Consider the following 19,310-nt stretch of genomic DNA (forward strand, 5'->3'; position numbering starts at 1 on the left):
ATTTTTTTCACAAAGCAAGAAAACTATTTTTCTCTTCTTCTAGAACACACAACTTTGGCACTAATGCTACTATTCTCATCTTATTCTTTAGCAGCAAAGTTCCCCTGCATCTCTCTCAATATTTCAAATCAGTTGCATAAAAGCCATAGCAACTAACTGTTCAGAATTTTGTCTTTTTTTCAGATAAGGAAAATTTCCTTTTATATATTAGATGTTTATGCAACTTCAAATTCCACTAACATAATAACCAGTATTGTCCTTGTAACACTTGTTGAGAGAGCGTAGTCAAGGTCTTACACTTTAACTCTGGCAAATGCCCATCTAAAAATGAATGGACACACTCAGGAAGGTGAAGGACACAATTATCTTCTATATTCAGAGTAAGAACACATTCTGTTCCATTTAAGAAAGTCAAAGCACTGTCTCGGGGTATAACACAGAACTTAATTGACTATGGCCTAAAAGTGAGGCTTTGAAAAACATGTTCTTGTTCTGTTTTAATGTTAATCCCTGGTCAATGGATATTAGGAACGATGTGTCAATGGCTTGGACTGGTATTTACACAATTTACAGCAGCAGTAAATCCTATTTTTATACCAGAATATTTTGGTTTTGTCACTGAAGTGACTTATGGGTACTTACAAAGATGCAAGAGGTTAGTCTCCCTATGAGCATTCTATCATCAGTGGCGAGAGAGAAGAGCTTATTTAAAGAATAAGAACACTTAGTTTGGATCCTGCGCTGAATTTCCCTCTTACAAAGGCTGTCCTTCCATGTTGAGGACAGAAGAAACTACTGAAGATAATCACATGCAAATCACACACAAGCATGGCATCTAGTAGAACATGTGAAATCTGAAGGTAATTCTTAATTATGGCTACAAATAGTTCTGCCATATCTAGAAAATAAGTTTATAGGAGTAAAATTTGTTGTTTCTACATGGACTAAGCTCTCTAAGGGACCACAGTATTTACTCACATTATGCGCGCAATTCTGAAGACAAGTCAATTTAAAGTTTATTACAAATATATCAGTAAAACCTTTCTATTTAAGTTTGATTACATAAGCCAAAATTGGCCTAGTCTTACTGGTTTGTTTACTTTCTCCAAAATAAAATTACTTGAAATAACAGCGTGATGCTGGTACAATTACACAGTGTAATCAGATTACTTACTAGTATCTTGAAAACAAACATTTCTACTTTGCTTCTCTAATTAATCCTGATAAATGTCTTAGACTTGCCTTAGAATTTATTTTTCAGTAATACATTTTATTTAATGTTGTTTGAACTATTGCTTAATCAACTGTGTTTTTCAGGACTACGCCTACATAACCTATTGTGCAATATGGCTTAAACAAGAAAAGCTGCCCAAAACTGGTGTCAAACACGATGATTACAATGGGAAAGTTAACGAGATGGAGGAAAGACATTTTCTCCAAGGATACAAGTAAAAGAAAATGCAAGAAATCAGCCAAAATGTGGCCCCAGTTTGCAATAAGTTAGGAAGCAGCAGCCAAAGCAAAACATGAACGTCTGCCAGAGCAAAAGTTCAAGGGTCTCCTGATCCCCGTCCGGAAAGATGCTACCTAAATGGAGCAGACTCCTCGCTTCCCTTCTCCAGAGGAGACTGACTGCACACAGAAATCTCCCCCTGCAGCCCATACACCAAAAGAAGCTCATCTGTTTCTCCCCCTTTCTGTTTCTCTGTGTGAAGTGGTAGGAGAAGGCTGTAAGGGAAAGGCAGCTCTTTGAAGTCGTAAGCTTGGAGCAGGTACAGGCTGACTGACCTGAGACAGCTTCCACGTCTGACTGCGGGCTGCCTCACCGAGAGCAGTCCAGAGCTGCAGCACATCGCAGCTACTATTTTTAATTTGGAAAAAGTGAGTCTGGCCATAATCTCTTCCTCTAGCAGTATGGCAACACTATTAAGGCTTTCCTTCATCCTCAACAGCAAAACTGGTAGTTTTTGCAATTCCTGGACACTTAAACCCCAAAATTGGCAAAAATGTTTCTTCTTCATTTCTTCACATGCCCTGTGCTTTTTCTATAGCACCACATAATTGTTCAAATGCAGCTGTTTTGAACTCATAAATTTGGTAATATCCAAGGCAAGTGACATCACTAACTTTCTAAAAGGAGTATTGGAGTAGTTCATATTCTTTAACACTGAATACTGAATAGAATCAAAGTTTTTTATGGATACTTTAACTGATAGATGCTATGTAGTTAAATTTAGCCTGGCATCATCCATTCCTTGTTGAAGTAAAAAGCAACTAAATACCTGTGATAATTGCCCTACTGTTCTCCAGTTTGTCAAATCAATTGGGTCTTAGACCAGAAAGGTTACAGAAGATGGGGCAAACTGTCCCAGGCCATGCCCCTTAAAGCTTCTCAAGAGTAGAAAACAGCTCCAGCCTTTTTATTTGAACAAAAACCTCCAAGCAGATCCACTAGAGGACTTTATAGCTATGGAGCCCCAGCTGCAGAATAAAATCTTAAGATGTTATCTATTTGCAAACAGCATAGCTGTAACCATCAAGGCATAAATAAGCCTGTACAGATTAGAGCCTGTAGTCTGAACTAAAAGAAAGGAATACACAAGCCAGTCTCAAAAATTTGCAGTAAGGTACAGGAAGTAACTAACTGCATAGCAGCAGGCTGAATGCAGAACTGTACTTTTGTGATGGAGTTTAAGATATTAACATTGACTGCTCTCATAAGCAGTGGTATATAAGTCAAAAGACTAAAATAGTATTACATACAAAGGTACATTATCATTTTGAATTTTAGTAGACATTTTTTGAAAATTATCATTACAAAAAAAACACATTGGTTGTTTTACGTACTCAGTGCAACATTGTACATTATGTACGTAGTCTCAGCAGAGACTATGTCACTGCAATACGGAATAAAATAAATTAATTTTGGAAAATTCATACCAAACTATTCCATGACGTTAAAGGAGCAGAAATAGTTTCATTGTTCTTATGGATGAACAGGTAAGGCCAAGGATATATTTACTTCGTCAGAGTTCCAAGTCTTCTGTGTATGTGAGAATCTTTTTTTGAGAATAATGGCATGTATATTTTTTTGCTTATTTAATAAACAGATGTTACAGAAAGAGGGATTTCTGGACGATGCGTAATAATTAATAAAGGTAACACAAAATAATTCTTTAAATATGGAGCTTAAATGAGTATGTTGAATGAGTGAAAGGAACAGCTGACATAGGCACTCGAGTGGATTCAGTGATTATGAGAGCGATTCTGAGCTTTGCAGCTGGCTCTTAAAAACCGGTGACACCTCTTTTTCAGCTGTGTAAAATAACAATCTTTGCTGGAGCGCCCTTTGAAAGGAATGAACAGGGTAGCCTCATAATGTTTTCACCCTTTTTCTTTGAGACCTCATAAAATGGTTATTATTTATCCATGACAAGGCCTCTGATTTAAATAGATCCAGTAGATTGCCTTGCTAATTCATGAGGTATAACTTCTTCAGCAAGGACAGTTAAGACTGTGAGTTCAACACCATCAACACAGTAACAATGCCCAGCATTGCAGCTTCTTCCCATCAACCATACTTTACTTTAACTTTCAGTCCTTTTAGGTGGCAGCGTAAGGAGAATTTTGATAACAGCACAAATCTCAAAACCCACAGGAGACTGAAACATTGATATTTGATACAAAACAGTGAAGGGTTGACAGTGCTGTTTTTTATCGCAGCGCTGTGTGCTTTTAACAATATGCCTTTTCATCTCGAGATGCTGCTAAAACAAATGATACTCTTGGATTCTAAAGGCAGCACTTCAGATGCGTACCGTTTTCTTCACATCTAAAACTAGCCGCCTGCAAAGTTGTGGCCTTCTGATGGAAACCTAACTATTATCTACAGCTTAATCACCCTTGAGTAGGATCATTATAAATTACTCTTGAAATTTGTATGAAAGCTTCATGTAAAGCAATACATTTTTGCATCATCTTACGAGAGCCACCACTGAAACTAACCTTCACTTTCTCCCTTCTGTTGTTTAACTATTTGTTTCCAATTCAACATTCTCTATACTGTTCTTGGCCCAGTGGTTTATAGAATTAACTGTACTTAAACTTGTATTACGGAATTTCATCTTTTTGTGCATGTTCATGATGATCAGAAGCCTTAATCTGTCTTGCCTTTTCATGTACTCTTCCCCACATACAAATCAGAATGACTTGATTCACTAAGTACACAACACCTGAGAGGTAAAATCACAAAATACCAAGATAAAAACATCATGTTCTGTATTCACTGGTTTCCCATTGCTTATTTAATATTCAATTACTTCTTCAATCATTTAAAACATTCAGTTTCATTTTCTATAATTCTGTGATCATTTATAGAAAACATTCGTGAAGCATGAAAACTATGTAGTTTCAGTATTGGACAGCAACACATCTCAGTCAACAACTGGAAAGGTCAAAAATCAAAAGGTACTATCATTTCTTGTATTTGAAACTACTCTGTTCAAGACAAGACAGAAAAGATATCAGAACCTTGGAAAAATACCATTATAGAGACCCTGCTTCTCAATGAACAGTCTTAGATTTTGACTGAGACAAAGTTAACATTCAGAAAGAAAAAAAGACTGAGAAATCCTATTTGCATTATATTATGTTGAATTACTACAACATATGATTCAACCAGCAGAATTTTTCAGCTACTTATGCAAAAAATTAAATAAATAATGGAAGAATCTGTAGTTTCTTTTTAAAACAACTAACAATGCAATGCTATTTGGCAGTGAAAGGTTCTTTGACAAAAGAAATGCTTTCATTGATTATCATGAATTATAAATTATAGCTCTCTAATTCTTCCACTTATATAATTGAATACTCTTCCAATCCAGCCTTACATGTCAGAAAAAATATGAAACTTTTATAATGGAAATTAAATTATAGTACAGTTTTTGCCAGTTGTCATTCCAAAGTTATCTATAATTAGGCTCAGGTCATTAAAAGTTATTTTTGTCATTTACTTGGCCAAACATGCCAATTATGCATTGGGTCATCCTCCTAAATTCAACACCACACAACAGTAATTAAGTAAATTAGTGAACGGTTTCTGGCTTTTTTTTACAGCTAATTGCAAACAAAACATCTGCAGAAACAGTCAAAACGAAGAGCAACTGACAGGTAGTTTGATTTCTGTTTCCAAAGTATATGATTTTTTGTAAATTAAATGACACTTCTGGGTGCCAAGAGTAAATACTTATTATAGCCTTTTTACTTTACATGCAATTTTCCATACATATAATGCTTGAAGATAACAGTCCACTCTAATTCTCTACAGCAAAATTCCTGGACCAAAACACTTCCAGAAAACTCTCAGTCAGTTATGAATCATGAATTAATGGATGAAAGTGAACTTGCCCCTTCTGAAAAGAAAATCCTGTTTTTTTTCTTTAGGAGGACCCGGATCAAGCTGAACAGAGTCAATAAGCATGAACTAAATGCACAGATAAGTTTTAATATCTTTATAATAATAAAAATAATGCTTAAAGGGTGGTAGATATTGAAAAGCAGCTAAATGCAGACATCAGAATTATAAATTTGTGAATACAATTGTTAAAAGTATTTTGTATGAGACTTCTTACACTTTTCATTCTAGAAAAGATCACCCCATGGATGAAAGAATATGAATACTGGAATGCACAAGTCCTAAATCATAACTTTATTGTCAGGCTTATTTTAATCATCTGCTTTGTATTCTTTTACCACAGTACTTCATATGGATGTTACACACTGAATTTCCCAATCTTATTTCTTATTTCCTTTCAGATATGCAACCACCTGCTTGTTCAAATCTTAGCAGTCAAGTGTTTTAATTGCTTTGAGCCAAATTCATCTAGCCACGTCAGTATGCAGTAGTGGAAAAGAACATAGAGCAACTTCCCTCCATGAAGTTTATGTAGCCTGTAGAAGAGCACAGAAAAACCTCACTTCCAAAGGGATGCTCCTCCCTGCCTATCCATAGTACTCAGCAAAACTTTAATGCATTTTTAAATAAAACTACTCTTTTAAAGCTGCCTGAAAACAGTTTTAGAAATGGAAGTCTAGCATTCTTTGAACAGTCTAAATTTTGGTTTTCTGTAATTATATACAGGAATGCGATATATCTGCTGGCCAGAAGAGATCCTTAGACTCTAGGCCAAAATTATGCATTTAGAACATTTGATTCATTAGTGTTTTAGGCCAGCAGCCAAATGAGAAAGAATTTCTCTTCTAGTGAAATATCTTTTAGAATATTTCATCATCAGGATCTTCCTTGATTTCAGATCTCAGACTAGATCGCTAGTCTATAGTCTAGACTATAAAGTTGTAATTGTACTTTATGACAAAAAGCAAAAAAGCCAAAACTCCTAGCACAAGATATATCTAACATGATTTTTCTATAAGTTAGATTGAATTCTGTACACAACTATTCTGCCTTTATAAAACAGGTGTCTTTGCAGAGCCAAAATGCCAAAATTCCTCTGCAAATGTCTTTATTTATCTTACAATGCCCCAAAACATCGGCATAGCATGAGGCCATTATCTTTTGCTACCACTGTTGGATGAAATATCTTGTTTCATCGGGCGTTGACTTAGATCCACAAAAGCAATCTTAATAACATAATATGCCATTGGGATTCCTCTAAAAGTTATGATAAATCTGCTTCCCATATTTCCAAAAACTCCAGATTAATAGAGACTTTCTTCGTTGGTGTAGCATACATAATAGACATGAGTTTGGGGAGTTAATGTAGCACTTCTAAAGCTTCCCATCACGCTGCGGCTTCTGGCAGTACTCAGGCAGGTGGACCAAAAAGGCCCATGTGCCTGAGCTGTCAACACCGCCGCTCTGCAACAGTGGCAGGTCATTGCTTTGCCTCAGCATCTGAGAAGGAATAAATCATTAATCCCTGATGAGACAGAGAGTAAACCTATGTAACATCTCTTCTAATGAAGCCTTCCAAACAACAAGTCTGATGTACACACATAGTGCACAGTAGTAGTTTGCTGGAAGCAGTTTAGCACTGTAACATGACAAATACTTCTGTAACTTTACAGGTCTGAAAGCCTAAATCCTCTTTGGTTATAGGGGAGATGCTTCCATTCATAAATGCATTACATATATGTGAACATACACATTCATACACACCCTCAGGCCTATATATTTTATTATTATTTTTAGGTGTAAGTTGAAGAAGCAAATATACCTAGGCCGTTTCAAATGTATAAGAGCTTAGTCATTGTTTTGGTTCTGCACAAGACCTTTTCCACTGAGAGGAAAAACCATCTTTTCCTTTCTCATTTGCTAATATTTTTGCCAAAAATTCAGCATTACTAATAAAGAAGAGAAGTTTGCCTGTAGCTGGAATGCAGTTTAGCATCTCTTCCTAGTCTAGGAACAAGTCATGTGAAAATTGTCCTCAAAAGAAGGGAGGAAATGCTCTGCAGACAGCTGTTAAGTAAAAGTTCAAGGCACTACAGAACTCTGCAGGGAAGCCATCTAGCTTAGAAACATTCCCTATTCTGTGTTTCTAATCACTTTTGAGTATCGATCCATTTATTTAAATCTGCAGTAATCTGTAGCAGTAACATATTTTAAAAGAGGGGCCAAAAGCACAATGTTCAATTTGTTCAGAATAGAATAAGATTAAGGAATATCCTATCAATATATTTGGACAAGTACACCTAATTTATCACTTCTATTAAAGGTGCTCATACACAAGCCTTTCTTTAAGCCAGTACACTGCCAACTCGCCATTTCTTTCACTCAGTACCCAGAAACCCTTCTTGAATCAAAGCTGGATTAATTCATTTTTTCCAAGTATTTTTCTGAGCTTATCCCTATAATTAATAAGAGATTGCAACAAATCCTGAGATGGAGCTGTGTCATAGGAGGAATCATATTATCTACTTTTTTTTCTCAAGGGTCATTATGTTTCCTCACATTCCCTCTACTTGGCAGACGAGAAATTAATAATTATGCCCCTCAGGTTTGCTGTAAGATGGTGAAGGTTCATTTGGCTCAAAGAGCAGGTTAATTTCTTCCTCTGCAAATGTTTTGAAATAGCAATCTAATAAAGTGAAGAACCAAGTCTCATTTTATACGATTGCTTTTCACCTGATGAAAGACAGTCCTACCTGACACTTCTTTTTACAAACATTCAGTTTCCATTCCTATTAAAGTAGATATAATTGCCACAAAAGAAATCTAAACACTTTTCCACATTGTAATGAATAGCTCCTCGAAACAAACTGATTTAAACATCAGGTTTCAAACTCCATGTCCTTAACATCATCAGAATTTGTCTACACTCCATGTATACTCAATGCACATGCTACACGTGTCTGAGAGAGAAAACAGTGACTGCAAGGATTTTCCTATCCTCTTCCAGTAAACACAGCCCCTCTTCAGGTCGTGAGGAGAAAAAATGTTCTGTCCTCCAATAAGAACTTTGGATATTATAACAGAACCCAAAATATGTATTTGGAGACTGGTGAACATCGAGAAATTGCAGGGATTAGTAATTTCTACATGATACCTGTTGGTTTAGTGCCTGATGTTACAAAACACGCTTGTATGCACAGTCTGAAGGTTCACTGAACATAGAACCTGACCTGGGAACCCCCCAGTGAAGCAAAGACACACTTGGCATGAAACAGCAAATAATTCAATACTTTTTTATTTTCCAAAAGGAAATAAAACATTTGTGGTTCCCTGTCACTGGCAACCGTCTATGTAAAGAAGCATACAATAGGATGCTGTAGAACAGGAGCCTCAGACCATGATACAGTCTTTCCATTATGCTGACCCTCAGTGCCCATACAATCCTGGGGAAGGACAGAAATACAACGCAGATGTCATGATACATCCCAGCTTGTGAAAACAGTCCAGGAGAATTTAATTACTGCCATGGTGGTAGCTTCTATTCTCTTGCTTTCATGTACTTAAGGGATTCACACAGCGGAATTCTAGTCAAATAAAAGGGAACTGCATTGAAAGAGTTTTTTTTTTTTTTTTTTTTTTTTTTTTTTTTTTTTTTTTTTAAGAATTTTGAGGTTTTTTTCTCTTTTTTTGACCCAAGATCTCCAGTGGCTGCCAAGTAAGAATTCATACAGTAGTCACAGCTGGACAGTATCTGTGTTTTTGGTAGCACCCTTTCCAAAAAGATCCATGTCTCCAAATGCCTAATCTGACATATGTAATATCTAGCACAGTGACAGAGACATACATCCCACTGGACTACATTTTCTTCGAATTCTGTTAAAATTTATCAGCTTATCTTCTGCACTGTTATTCATCTGCTCCACTGCACAAAATTCACAGAATCACAGAATGGTTGAGGTTGGAAGGGACCTTTGGAGATCATCTAGTCCAACCTGCCTGCTCAAGCACCTAGAGCTCAAGCACCTAGAGCACTTTCCACAGGATTGCATCCAGGTGGGTTTTGATTATCTCCAGAGAAGGAGACTCCACAACTTCTCTGGGCAACCTGGTCCAATGCTCTGTCACTCTCACATTAAAGAAGTTTCTCCTTATATTCAGATGGAACTTCCTGTGTTTCAGTCTGTGCCCATTGCCTCCTGTCCTGTTGCCTGGCACCACTGAAAAAGAGTCTGGCCCCGAAAAAGAGTCTGGCCCCATCCTTTGACACCCTCCCTTAAGACATTTGTATACACTGATAAGATCCCCTCTCAGTCTTCTCTTCTCCAGGCTAAACAGGCCCAGCTCTTGCAGCTGTTCCTCACAGGGCAGATGCTCCAGTCCTACAATCATCTTTGCAGCCTTACACTGGACTCCCTCCAGCAGCTCCAAGTCTCGCTTGTACTGGGGAGCCCAGAATTGGACACAGCACCTCCAGTATTTCAATATTGCATTTTACCCTTTAAGACAGTGGACCTTATACAAGAATTGCTTGCAGATCAGAAAGGCATGTGGAGAATGGATGATACAGTAGCTATACTTTATTTCAGATTTCTATTAAAACTGCAAATTGCTTCCACAATAAAAGAGTACATGAAATGTGAGTTCAGTGTAAGTACTTCAATGTAGAGTTCCTGCAGTTAATTTCCTGCTAATGTTTATTACAGCTTCAGTTTTAGAACGGTGACTTTAGAAATGCCATTGAACTTTTCTATGGAAAGTAAAATGGTGCAATACCTGCAACCCTCCTCAAGCTTCCGGTGCTTCTGACCCAAGGTCAAGCTCTGATACAACACAGCTGCATAACCTTGGCTCAAACTTCCGAGAAAATTGCTAAGTTGTGAGAAAGAGCTATATATAAAAAAAAGTATCTACAGCACAGCTGAAGTTGATATTCTCTCACAATCACAAAATTAAGTGATGTTAAGACTTTATTACATGCCAGAAGAAAAGTAAATCCTTTCACAGGCAATCCCCTGAAGAAAAGCAATAAGAAGTATTTAATTCCCAGTGATACAATGATCCTTCTTCTTTACTTGAGACAAAAGGTCAAAAGATTCAAAGAAGCCTCTAGGGACTGGGAAAGCCCATCCTTTGGCCCATTTCAGGCTACAGAAGCTGCTCTTCAGGAAAGAACTCACCCTTCCTAACAGTGATACAGGATGGAGAAGGCTATGGAGATAAACAGCAAGTACCACTGAGGTTCAGGACAGAACAGGACGTGAACATTGACAGAGAGACAAACTACAGAATTAATGACAAAAAATGATGGGAAGACGATGTGGGGGGAAAATGGGGAGGAAAATGGGGAAAGTCAGCTCCTGGACAGTGCTTCGCATCACGTGGCATGGACTCCCTGGCATAACTGTGCGGGCAAGAGCACGCTGCCGTTCATGCAGGGCTCCAGGTGGCTGCCGCCCAGGAGCATCTGCCTAAAGACACCGTTGTCTGTTTCAACCTGATGCAGTTAAAGTCTGCAAGTACTGTATAAATTGTAGGGACAATCTGGAACAGGAGGATGGGGAGAATAAGAGAGTTTTAGGCAGGAAAGTAATTTTGACATCTTAAAAAATTACCCAGGTGTAGCTAAGATAGTGAGCAAAAACAATGTTTGGGAGTGGGGATTTAGAAGAGTTCTCTGCTGTTCTTTCTGATCGTGGCAAGCTTTCTAGAGTCACAGAGAGTTTATCGCCAACCTGCTGCAGTGATTCAAGAGCTAAGTTGAACAGGGAGAAACAGCTTTCTTCCTGACAAGCTGAGGTAATGGAGTGGAAGAGACAGCAAAAAGAACAATGTTAATTAAAACACTCCTGTTATACTCTTGTATATATTTGGCATTTGTGAATTCTCTGCCTGGAAAATCATTGGTCAAATTGACACAGACTCCAGGGCAACAGTCGTATCTTAGCATTGAGAAGCAGAGTTTATTTGACTTAAAAGAAAAGATTATATTGAGAGAGTTTGTCAGAAATATCTTTCAGTATTGGACAGTCCAGTCCAATAGCTCAGTTTTTAGTAAAGCATCGCAACAAAGAGGCCATAGGGAAAAATTTGCAGGAACTTATTTAGTAGTTCTGGATTGCTCAGAAGACTATTTTCACTGGGGCACTGTCTTACCTTCAAGGTAGAGGAATACGGACTGGATCAAGTATTTACAGGGCATGTCAAAGATGAAATATGCTGCAAAGCACAGGAATAAAAAATGCTATCCACAGATATGTTGATAAAGATAAGACGAAATTAGAGAACACAAAGGACTTCATTGGTCCTTTAACATTTCTATTAGATTTTACTACTGATGGTTCTACTGTTTTGGGGTGGATTTAGAGAAGATTTGGTTTGGGACTTTTTCAGGCATCCGATGAATCACAATCTACTTCAGTAAGAGAAAACAAATTTTTGATAACTATTTGAGATCCTCAGATTTATTATATCCCTCATGGCAGAACCACTGTTGATACTGTGCTTAGATACGGGGTGATTTATTTGGTTCAAGTATTTGTGCAGCTATTTAGCTTCTAGCAGTGGCTGGGTAAAGGAGAAAGAGCATGGGAGCAAGAGTGAGGGAGTATGGTCTTTATAACAGTAGTTGGCACTGTGAGTCTGACGCTGAGCATTTATATTTCTCAGATAGCAATGTCTGAATTGTGAAGGATTCTGATATACTGCCCTTAAATAACTATAACTGTGGGTCATTATTTTGAGATTCTTATTAAACAAACAAACAGGAGATAAAATTCAGAGTAATTTGACATACACAGTATTATGGAGATGTTCTGACATGGATCTCCTACCCCCCAACTTTTTCTTAAATTCAACTTCACAGTAGGAGAAAGAGGATTCAAAATACTGGGCTAAAATAGTAATGATCAAAATATCCAGGTCACAATATACTCTATTTATTTTTCCAGCAGCTGAATCCCTAATTAATATCACTGATACTTCTCCTGAAGATGTTTGTGCAATTGTTTCTGTATGACAGATCTGCTTTGTATCTTTTTATGGCAGGAGGTCAGGACTATTAATTATAACATCACAAAACAGGAGCCAGGATCTTTATACAACAGCACTCTTCTGGGCTCACACTACCACACAAGACAGCTGCGGGGTGAGGGAGATTTGAACTCAGCAAGTGGTAACTCAAAATCCAGTCACTGAGGCCCTGGTTCCAGATCTTGGGACTAGGAAATTTTTTTTTCTGATTCAGATGTGGTTAACTATAGTCAAAACCTGCTGACCCCTCTCTCTTTTTCAAAACTGAACTCCACATTCTAGGCTAAATCTAATCCGGATCTGAAAGTTACTCCACAGCCTTACACTGAAAGAGCACTTATATTTATATTACATTTCACCAGAAGGAAGAAAAGCGCTTTAAAAAGCATGTAACAACTGCTCCACTGAGGGCAATGCAGCCAAGTCTGGAGAGATTTTTTTCTTCATTTCCTTTGCATTCTAATTATAGATGGCTTTATTTACTAAAGTTACAGATTGTACTTGTCTATTACAAGTCTTGGTAATCTCGTTTTGCTAAAATGAAAACATATTTCAAATGCTTTGGAGAACTATTAAGATTATCTAGCATAGTGCTTTAAGTCTCAAAATGGTTCACTAGGCCCCAAGGGAACAGGCAAGCAGCATACAATTATCACAGTAATTAAAAAGGTGCAATGACTCTTCTCTTAAAGACTCCTGTTTTATTAATTCTATGGTATGCTTTGGAGACTGGCATTATTTTACTCCTACCCAGCTTAATTATATTGTCATTAGTTTATCAGCATCTCTTTTTAACCCCTCAGGCCAGTTATTAGCATGTCACTTGCTAGCAGTTAACCAATAACCACTACACCTTCAAAGCAGTATTTTCTGCTATAAAAAAGTCAATTTGTGGAGACAGATTTAATATCGTCATTCAATTTAATTTTTTCAGTCAGCCATTACTTTCTGCATTTAATTTAATAGGGTTACTGTTTAGCTTAATGAAAACACAAATAATGCAGATATATTACAAGAGTTTACTAGGTAATAAAATACTTCCAGTGCACAGTGTTTCATGAGATTGAATGCATGTTTTAATACTCAACACTATCTACCACTGGAATGCCTAGAAAGCACACGATGGTCTTAAATAAAATTAAGTTTCTGAATTTTTCTCTCTAACCTCTTAACTCAGACAGGCTCTCCTACACAGCATCTAATGTTAACATTATCTAATCATATGAGCGGGGAATCAAAATACGAGAAAAATTGGTTTAATTTTAATGTAGCTAGAGTACTTCTTTATTAAATATATACAGCACCTTGTGTAGAGAGATAATTTCATGTTATTATGAAAGGCACAGTGACCTAGAAACACTCCTGAAATGAACTCTAATTAATTTTATGTCCTAATTTAGTCTAATAAAAAATCTTTTAAATACTAAATACTTAGCTACTGTGTAGTACCTTACAGTACTTTCGTTATATGTTACTTTTTTCCTCTCCTCACTAGAAAGAAAAAACATGAAAAGAATAAAAAATTGTCAGTAGTTATGTAAGCTCGCAGCTTCAAAATAAAATCTTGCAATTCTGCCTGTAAATACATGTCATTATATATTTGGCAACACGCCAATCAATTCAATTAAAGTGCCATCTAGCCACTGGTTGGTGCCTGGTTGGCTTTTTGAGAACTTAACTTACTTCCATATGCAAGGAAATAGATAATTATTTCCATTGAAATATGTAATTATTTTGGTACTGTTAAAAAGACTACTAATATTGAGCAGTTCTTTACAATATTCAGATCAATAAGTTAACACCAGTTATTTAACTTCATTTCTTGTATGTACACTTCTACCTATCTTCCACCAACTTCACAGAAAGAGAAAGAGGATTCAAAATACTGGGCTAAAATAATAATGATCAAAATATCCAGGTCACAATATACTCTATTTATTTTTCCAGTAGCTGAATCCCTAATTAATATCACTGATACTTCTCCTGAAGATGTTTGTGCAATTGTTTTTGTATAACAGATCTGCTTTGTATCTTTTTATGGCAGGTGGTCAGGGTATTTAATTTTAACATCACAAAACAGGAGCCAAGATCTTCATACGACACCACAAAAATCACACTACCTCTTTTAATGACAATACATGCTGTCAGTCACTCAGGAAAGTAGTCCTTACCTTTTCTGCTAATTCAGACATAACGCTAAATCCTGTTGCTCTTACTGAGAATCTCTTTCCACTTTATCTACAGATTTGATAAGCCTGATATTGAAAACAACAACAACAAAAAAACCAATCTTCTCCGAACCAAACAAAATTCCTATCAAGCTTGAAGCTCTATACTCTAGCGGGGAAAAGAAAAAAAAAAACAACAAACAAAAAGAAAGCACAAATCAATCTGCCCCCTAAATCTACACTGACAAGAGAAGGTGTAACGTGATGGATAGACTCCAGATGAAATCTCATACCTGAAAGTAAGGTTCAGGCTGTAAAAAGTAAAAATTGTTTATCTATACAGCATTCTATACCAAATAATTTCATGAATGATTTGATCCACAATCCACTGTGGCACTGAAGATTGGTTCCAAGGTCAGCATAGTTGGCAAATGCTAATAACTTACGCTTAGAAACATTTGGTCTTACTGTCTGCAGCCTGCTGGTTTAAGGTAGATAGTAACAACCGTTAGTGAAATAATCTATTTTCAACTCCAGAAAGATGTTAACAACTTTCTGATCGCTTTGTTGTACTCACCAGCACATTTTGTTCTTGTTTTAAGAGCTGGGCCTGGGGATCCTGTCCCTCCTTCACCTGGTCTTGTAAGTAAGACACTGATTTCATATTCTGTATCAGGATCCAGGTGCCCGATCTTATAGCTTGTCGAGTCCACAGGCTGGATGTCATACCAGCTTCCACTTGAAGTTCGATACTCGACTTCCCTCTGAATAATGGGTCCATCCCCGTTGATGGAATTGGCGTTCAACTGTATCCACAGGTAAGTTGCACCAACTGAAGACAGCTGAGGTGGAGCAATGGGAACAGGGGGCTCTAAAGCAAAATAAGTTACAAAAAGTAGTAATGATTAATTATACTGCTGTTTTTTCTGCTTCTAAAAGATTAAAATATACAATGAGTTTTGTTCTATTTTAGAGCGGAAGACTACATAAAAGATACGGACATAAAGAAATTACCACTACAGATTAATGTACTTATTTCCAATAATCTGCAGTACATAAACTCTACTGTTTATGCATGTAGACAGTTTAACTTTAAGCCTTTGTTCTACACCATATAACTTTAAACTGTGTGCAGCTGTAATTCAATTCACTAGATGTTAAATGGCATCTTTTAACTTACAATTTAAAAAGAAAGCTGATCTCAAGTTCTCTTACCAAAATACAGTTCTTACTGCATGTAAATAAATCTTGCCCAAAACTAACATTTTTAAAATTGATAAAATTGATATTTCTCTCTATTCTTAGGCATAGAACAATGATTTCTGCAGGAAAACAAAAAGCTTTTTTTCGTTACTTCTCAAAGACTGCACTACTCAACCTTGAGATTTTCAGACGACTGTATAAGTAGAATAAACATAGTATTTTTTCAAATCCTGGTTAAACAGAAAGAGCTTCTAAATAAGAGCTGTGGGAATTCTTTACTCTTCACAGCGAGTTCGACTCTACTGCATGTCATGGCTTATTTTTAATAACTACCAAATGAAAGCCATATTCCCTCTCACAAATTTAGCATATGTGCAATCTCACAGTAGTTTATACTCTAAAGATGTGAAAAGTGAGCAAAGTTTTAAAACCACTTACTATTATAAGATGGACATCTCATCTTCTTTTAAATTACACTACAGAAGTAATTTGCAGACGTCTTTTTTTGAAAGGTAAATAACACATTCTCCTTTTTTTTTTCTGCTCATTATCCATAAAATTGGTCTGCTGATGTTCCATGCATCACATCAGCCTACAACTCGCCTACCCATTGGTTAAATATATTCAAGTTGAATGCAACCGTGCCACCATAATAAAGCAGTTTTTGATAAAATACTCTTAACATATCTATCAGCAAACACTGTCACCTTCTTAATGCTACACAGAATACCTGATGAAAGTAGAACATTTGTCCTTCCTCAGCTATGAATTCAGATTTTTCCTTTTTTCCACTATTTCCCAAAGCATTGAGCTACAGATAGACAAGCAAAAATTTGAACTGATACATTTCACAGGTTTCTCAAAGACTTCAAAGTCAGAGTTAAAGCAAAGAAAGCAAACAAATGAAGCACAGGAGAAAGAAACTCTGGGAATAGTTATTAATTTTTTCCCAAGAAAGAGCAGAGTTGTTACTGTAACAAACACGTAATTATCCAACATACGTTGCCTTTTGGTCTTCTGTAAAAGAGAAAAAAAGGGGAGCACTAAGTGCGCTGAAGACCATAGCTGAAGATCAGCTATGCCTCAGACCAGTGCTAAGTTTCTAACTAGCACTGCATACTTTTGCGAAGGCTTAAATTTGTGCAATCTGTTAGCAATTGCTGAAATTTGACATCACAAAATAGTAGATACAGGCATTGACATTATACATTTTTTCCTTAATAAAACTAATTGGTTACCATCATGAAGAACATGATATAGTTGCCAAAAATCCCCAAAGTCTCCAAAGATGTCTGCTAATTATTACTGCTTGGAATTGACATAAAATCAGCTTAAATATAGTGGCAGGTCCTAGTACATATAGAAAAGAGCAGCACTGCTAACATTTTCAAATCACTAGGGATAACAGTGTTATATGTCAGCAACAATACGTGGCCGTCTGATGTCGTCTTTTGCTAAGACGGCAGTTGTAGCAAAATTATAGTTCCTGAAGTATACAAACTTTGTCTTCATACAGTGATGGCATGTCTTGAAACAGTTCTGACTTGACTCAAAATGATTTAGCCTCCATTTAAATCATCAGGCTGTTTTGTGAGCCAAGACATGAAATAGACCTTTTATAGAGCATTCTAAGGCATTTACTTAGCCATGCTGAAAGAACAGTTAACTACCTTCAAGTCTCAAATGTTAGTAAAGGCTGCTGAAGTGCTTTTCAAAATGCAAACTCAGGACTTAGGTCACAGAGGTTAGTGGTTACACCAATTCATTGCAAGTATTACAAGTACTTAAAACGGACAGTATTTTATTGTCTTTTTATCCTTTCGGGCATATTTTTCATTCCTCTGTGATCAAAGTGCAAAAGGTTAATTCAAGCTGCGTGACTTCAGCAAAGCCTGCATATATTGTAGTTTATTACTAGAAGCGTAGTTTAACACTAAAAGTAGTCTTCTCACTAGGAACTGAGGTTACATACAATGAGCCCATCATTATAAATATGATGCTCATTTTTATCTGACTGCTTAAAAAAAATAAAAAAGGAGAGTCCCAAAGTTAGGTATACACTATAGTAGAAACAGTACTTGAAGCATCCTATTACACCAAACCACAATGAGCAAATCACTTATTTTTTTGATTATTCTCAAAATCTTGAAATACCAAATATAATGAACTGATTTCACGACTAAAGGATGAAAATGAGCTTATTCACTCACTCATATTTAGCCAGAATTAATCTTGATATTTAGGACCGAGAGAGGTTGGAATCAGCTGATCAGGTCAGTGCCAGATTGCAGCACCATCCTCCTCCATCAAAAGCAGTTTTACTGGCAGCCACTGGAGCAGTCTCCAATAAATCCTACACAAATTACTTTCAGATTAATACTTTCACGTATTGGCACAACAGATCTGTGAGTCTATAGCAGTGCACATTCAAGGAAGGACCTATCTTAACCAAATGCAGAAAAAAAGTTTGTACTAGTGGCTGTTCAACATGATGGTTTAAAGTTTCAAACAGGAGATCTTTCTTGCTTGATCAAGAAGTAAAGAAAGCTATTGGATACTGTAAAACTCCCTGAAGTTTGGTTTTTGAAATAGCGTACTAACTTAACTCAAAAAAGAAGACAAGTTTATCCATAAATTCAAATTTAATGCTTTACAGATTTGCACAAGTGACCTCTTCTAGAATTCCACAACAAATGGTGATGGGCACAGTCACTTATGGAAAGAAAATCCTGGCCACCTTACAAAACCAGACGGGCAAAGGCCAGTGATGACAGACAACAGAAAGCTTTAGACTGATGCCGTAGGGCCAACCAATGTAAATGGATCAGTTACAGTAAATATGAGAGAAATACAAAGCTTTCATAATACGGAGTGGCCCTTTTCTTATACAGAGAACAAAATAAATATAGCCATATATATATATATATGTATATATATATTTATATTTATATAATGTTTTATTTTCATTCTTATGCACTTTCATATTAATTGCAAACACATCTGAATCAGCAACTCCTTGCTTCACATTGCTTTGCACTTTAAACTGTATGAAATTTCCAAACATTTCTGCAAGATCATAGTACCTTTACGTTTCACAGTTAAATTTTAAAATTTTAACAGAGTGGGAAGGCATCACACAGACATGCCAACTGAAATAATATAAATCTCTGAGATTTAACTGATTTATAAACCAGAAAAAAAAGACATTTCTTGTCCTCTTGTAGCTCAGAACAGCTTACTTGAAAAATGAAAGAAAACTATTTTAAGGGTAGCAATAATATCTTTTTTAAAAATATTGTTTTTGAGTTGATAAACTGGGAGAATAGGGGCCATGCCACATTTAGGGGGAAGGGGGAAATATTTCTCCTGCAAGCTGATTTTTTTTTAATTAAACAGCAACTATTAGAAAGAGAATGCCAGGATAAGCCTAAGTGATACTGTTCAATGCATCATGAATAGGTGAAGTACTAAAAAATAAAATATCAATTATATGATCA

General features: G+C 36.4%; 1 protein-coding gene across 7 annotated transcripts in view; it reads right to left on the reverse strand.

Annotated features, from left to right (window-relative positions):
• PTPRM (protein tyrosine phosphatase receptor type M) overlaps window positions 1-19,310 on the reverse strand; it is a 474,059-nt gene that overhangs the window by 262,454 nt on the left and 192,295 nt on the right. For all 7 annotated transcript variants that reach the window (XM_062570156.1, XM_062570154.1, XM_062570152.1 and 4 more), the window contains exon 7: window positions 15,188-15,481. In XM_062570156.1, coding sequence (XP_062426140.1) covers window positions 15,188-15,481 — 294 coding nt within the window. The remainder of the gene's footprint in view (window positions 1-15,187; window positions 15,482-19,310) is intronic.

This window comes from Rhea pennata, chromosome 2 (genome assembly GCF_028389875.1).
Source record: "Rhea pennata isolate bPtePen1 chromosome 2, bPtePen1.pri, whole genome shotgun sequence".
In the NCBI taxonomy this organism is placed as follows: domain Eukaryota; kingdom Metazoa; phylum Chordata; class Aves; order Rheiformes; family Rheidae; genus Rhea; species Rhea pennata.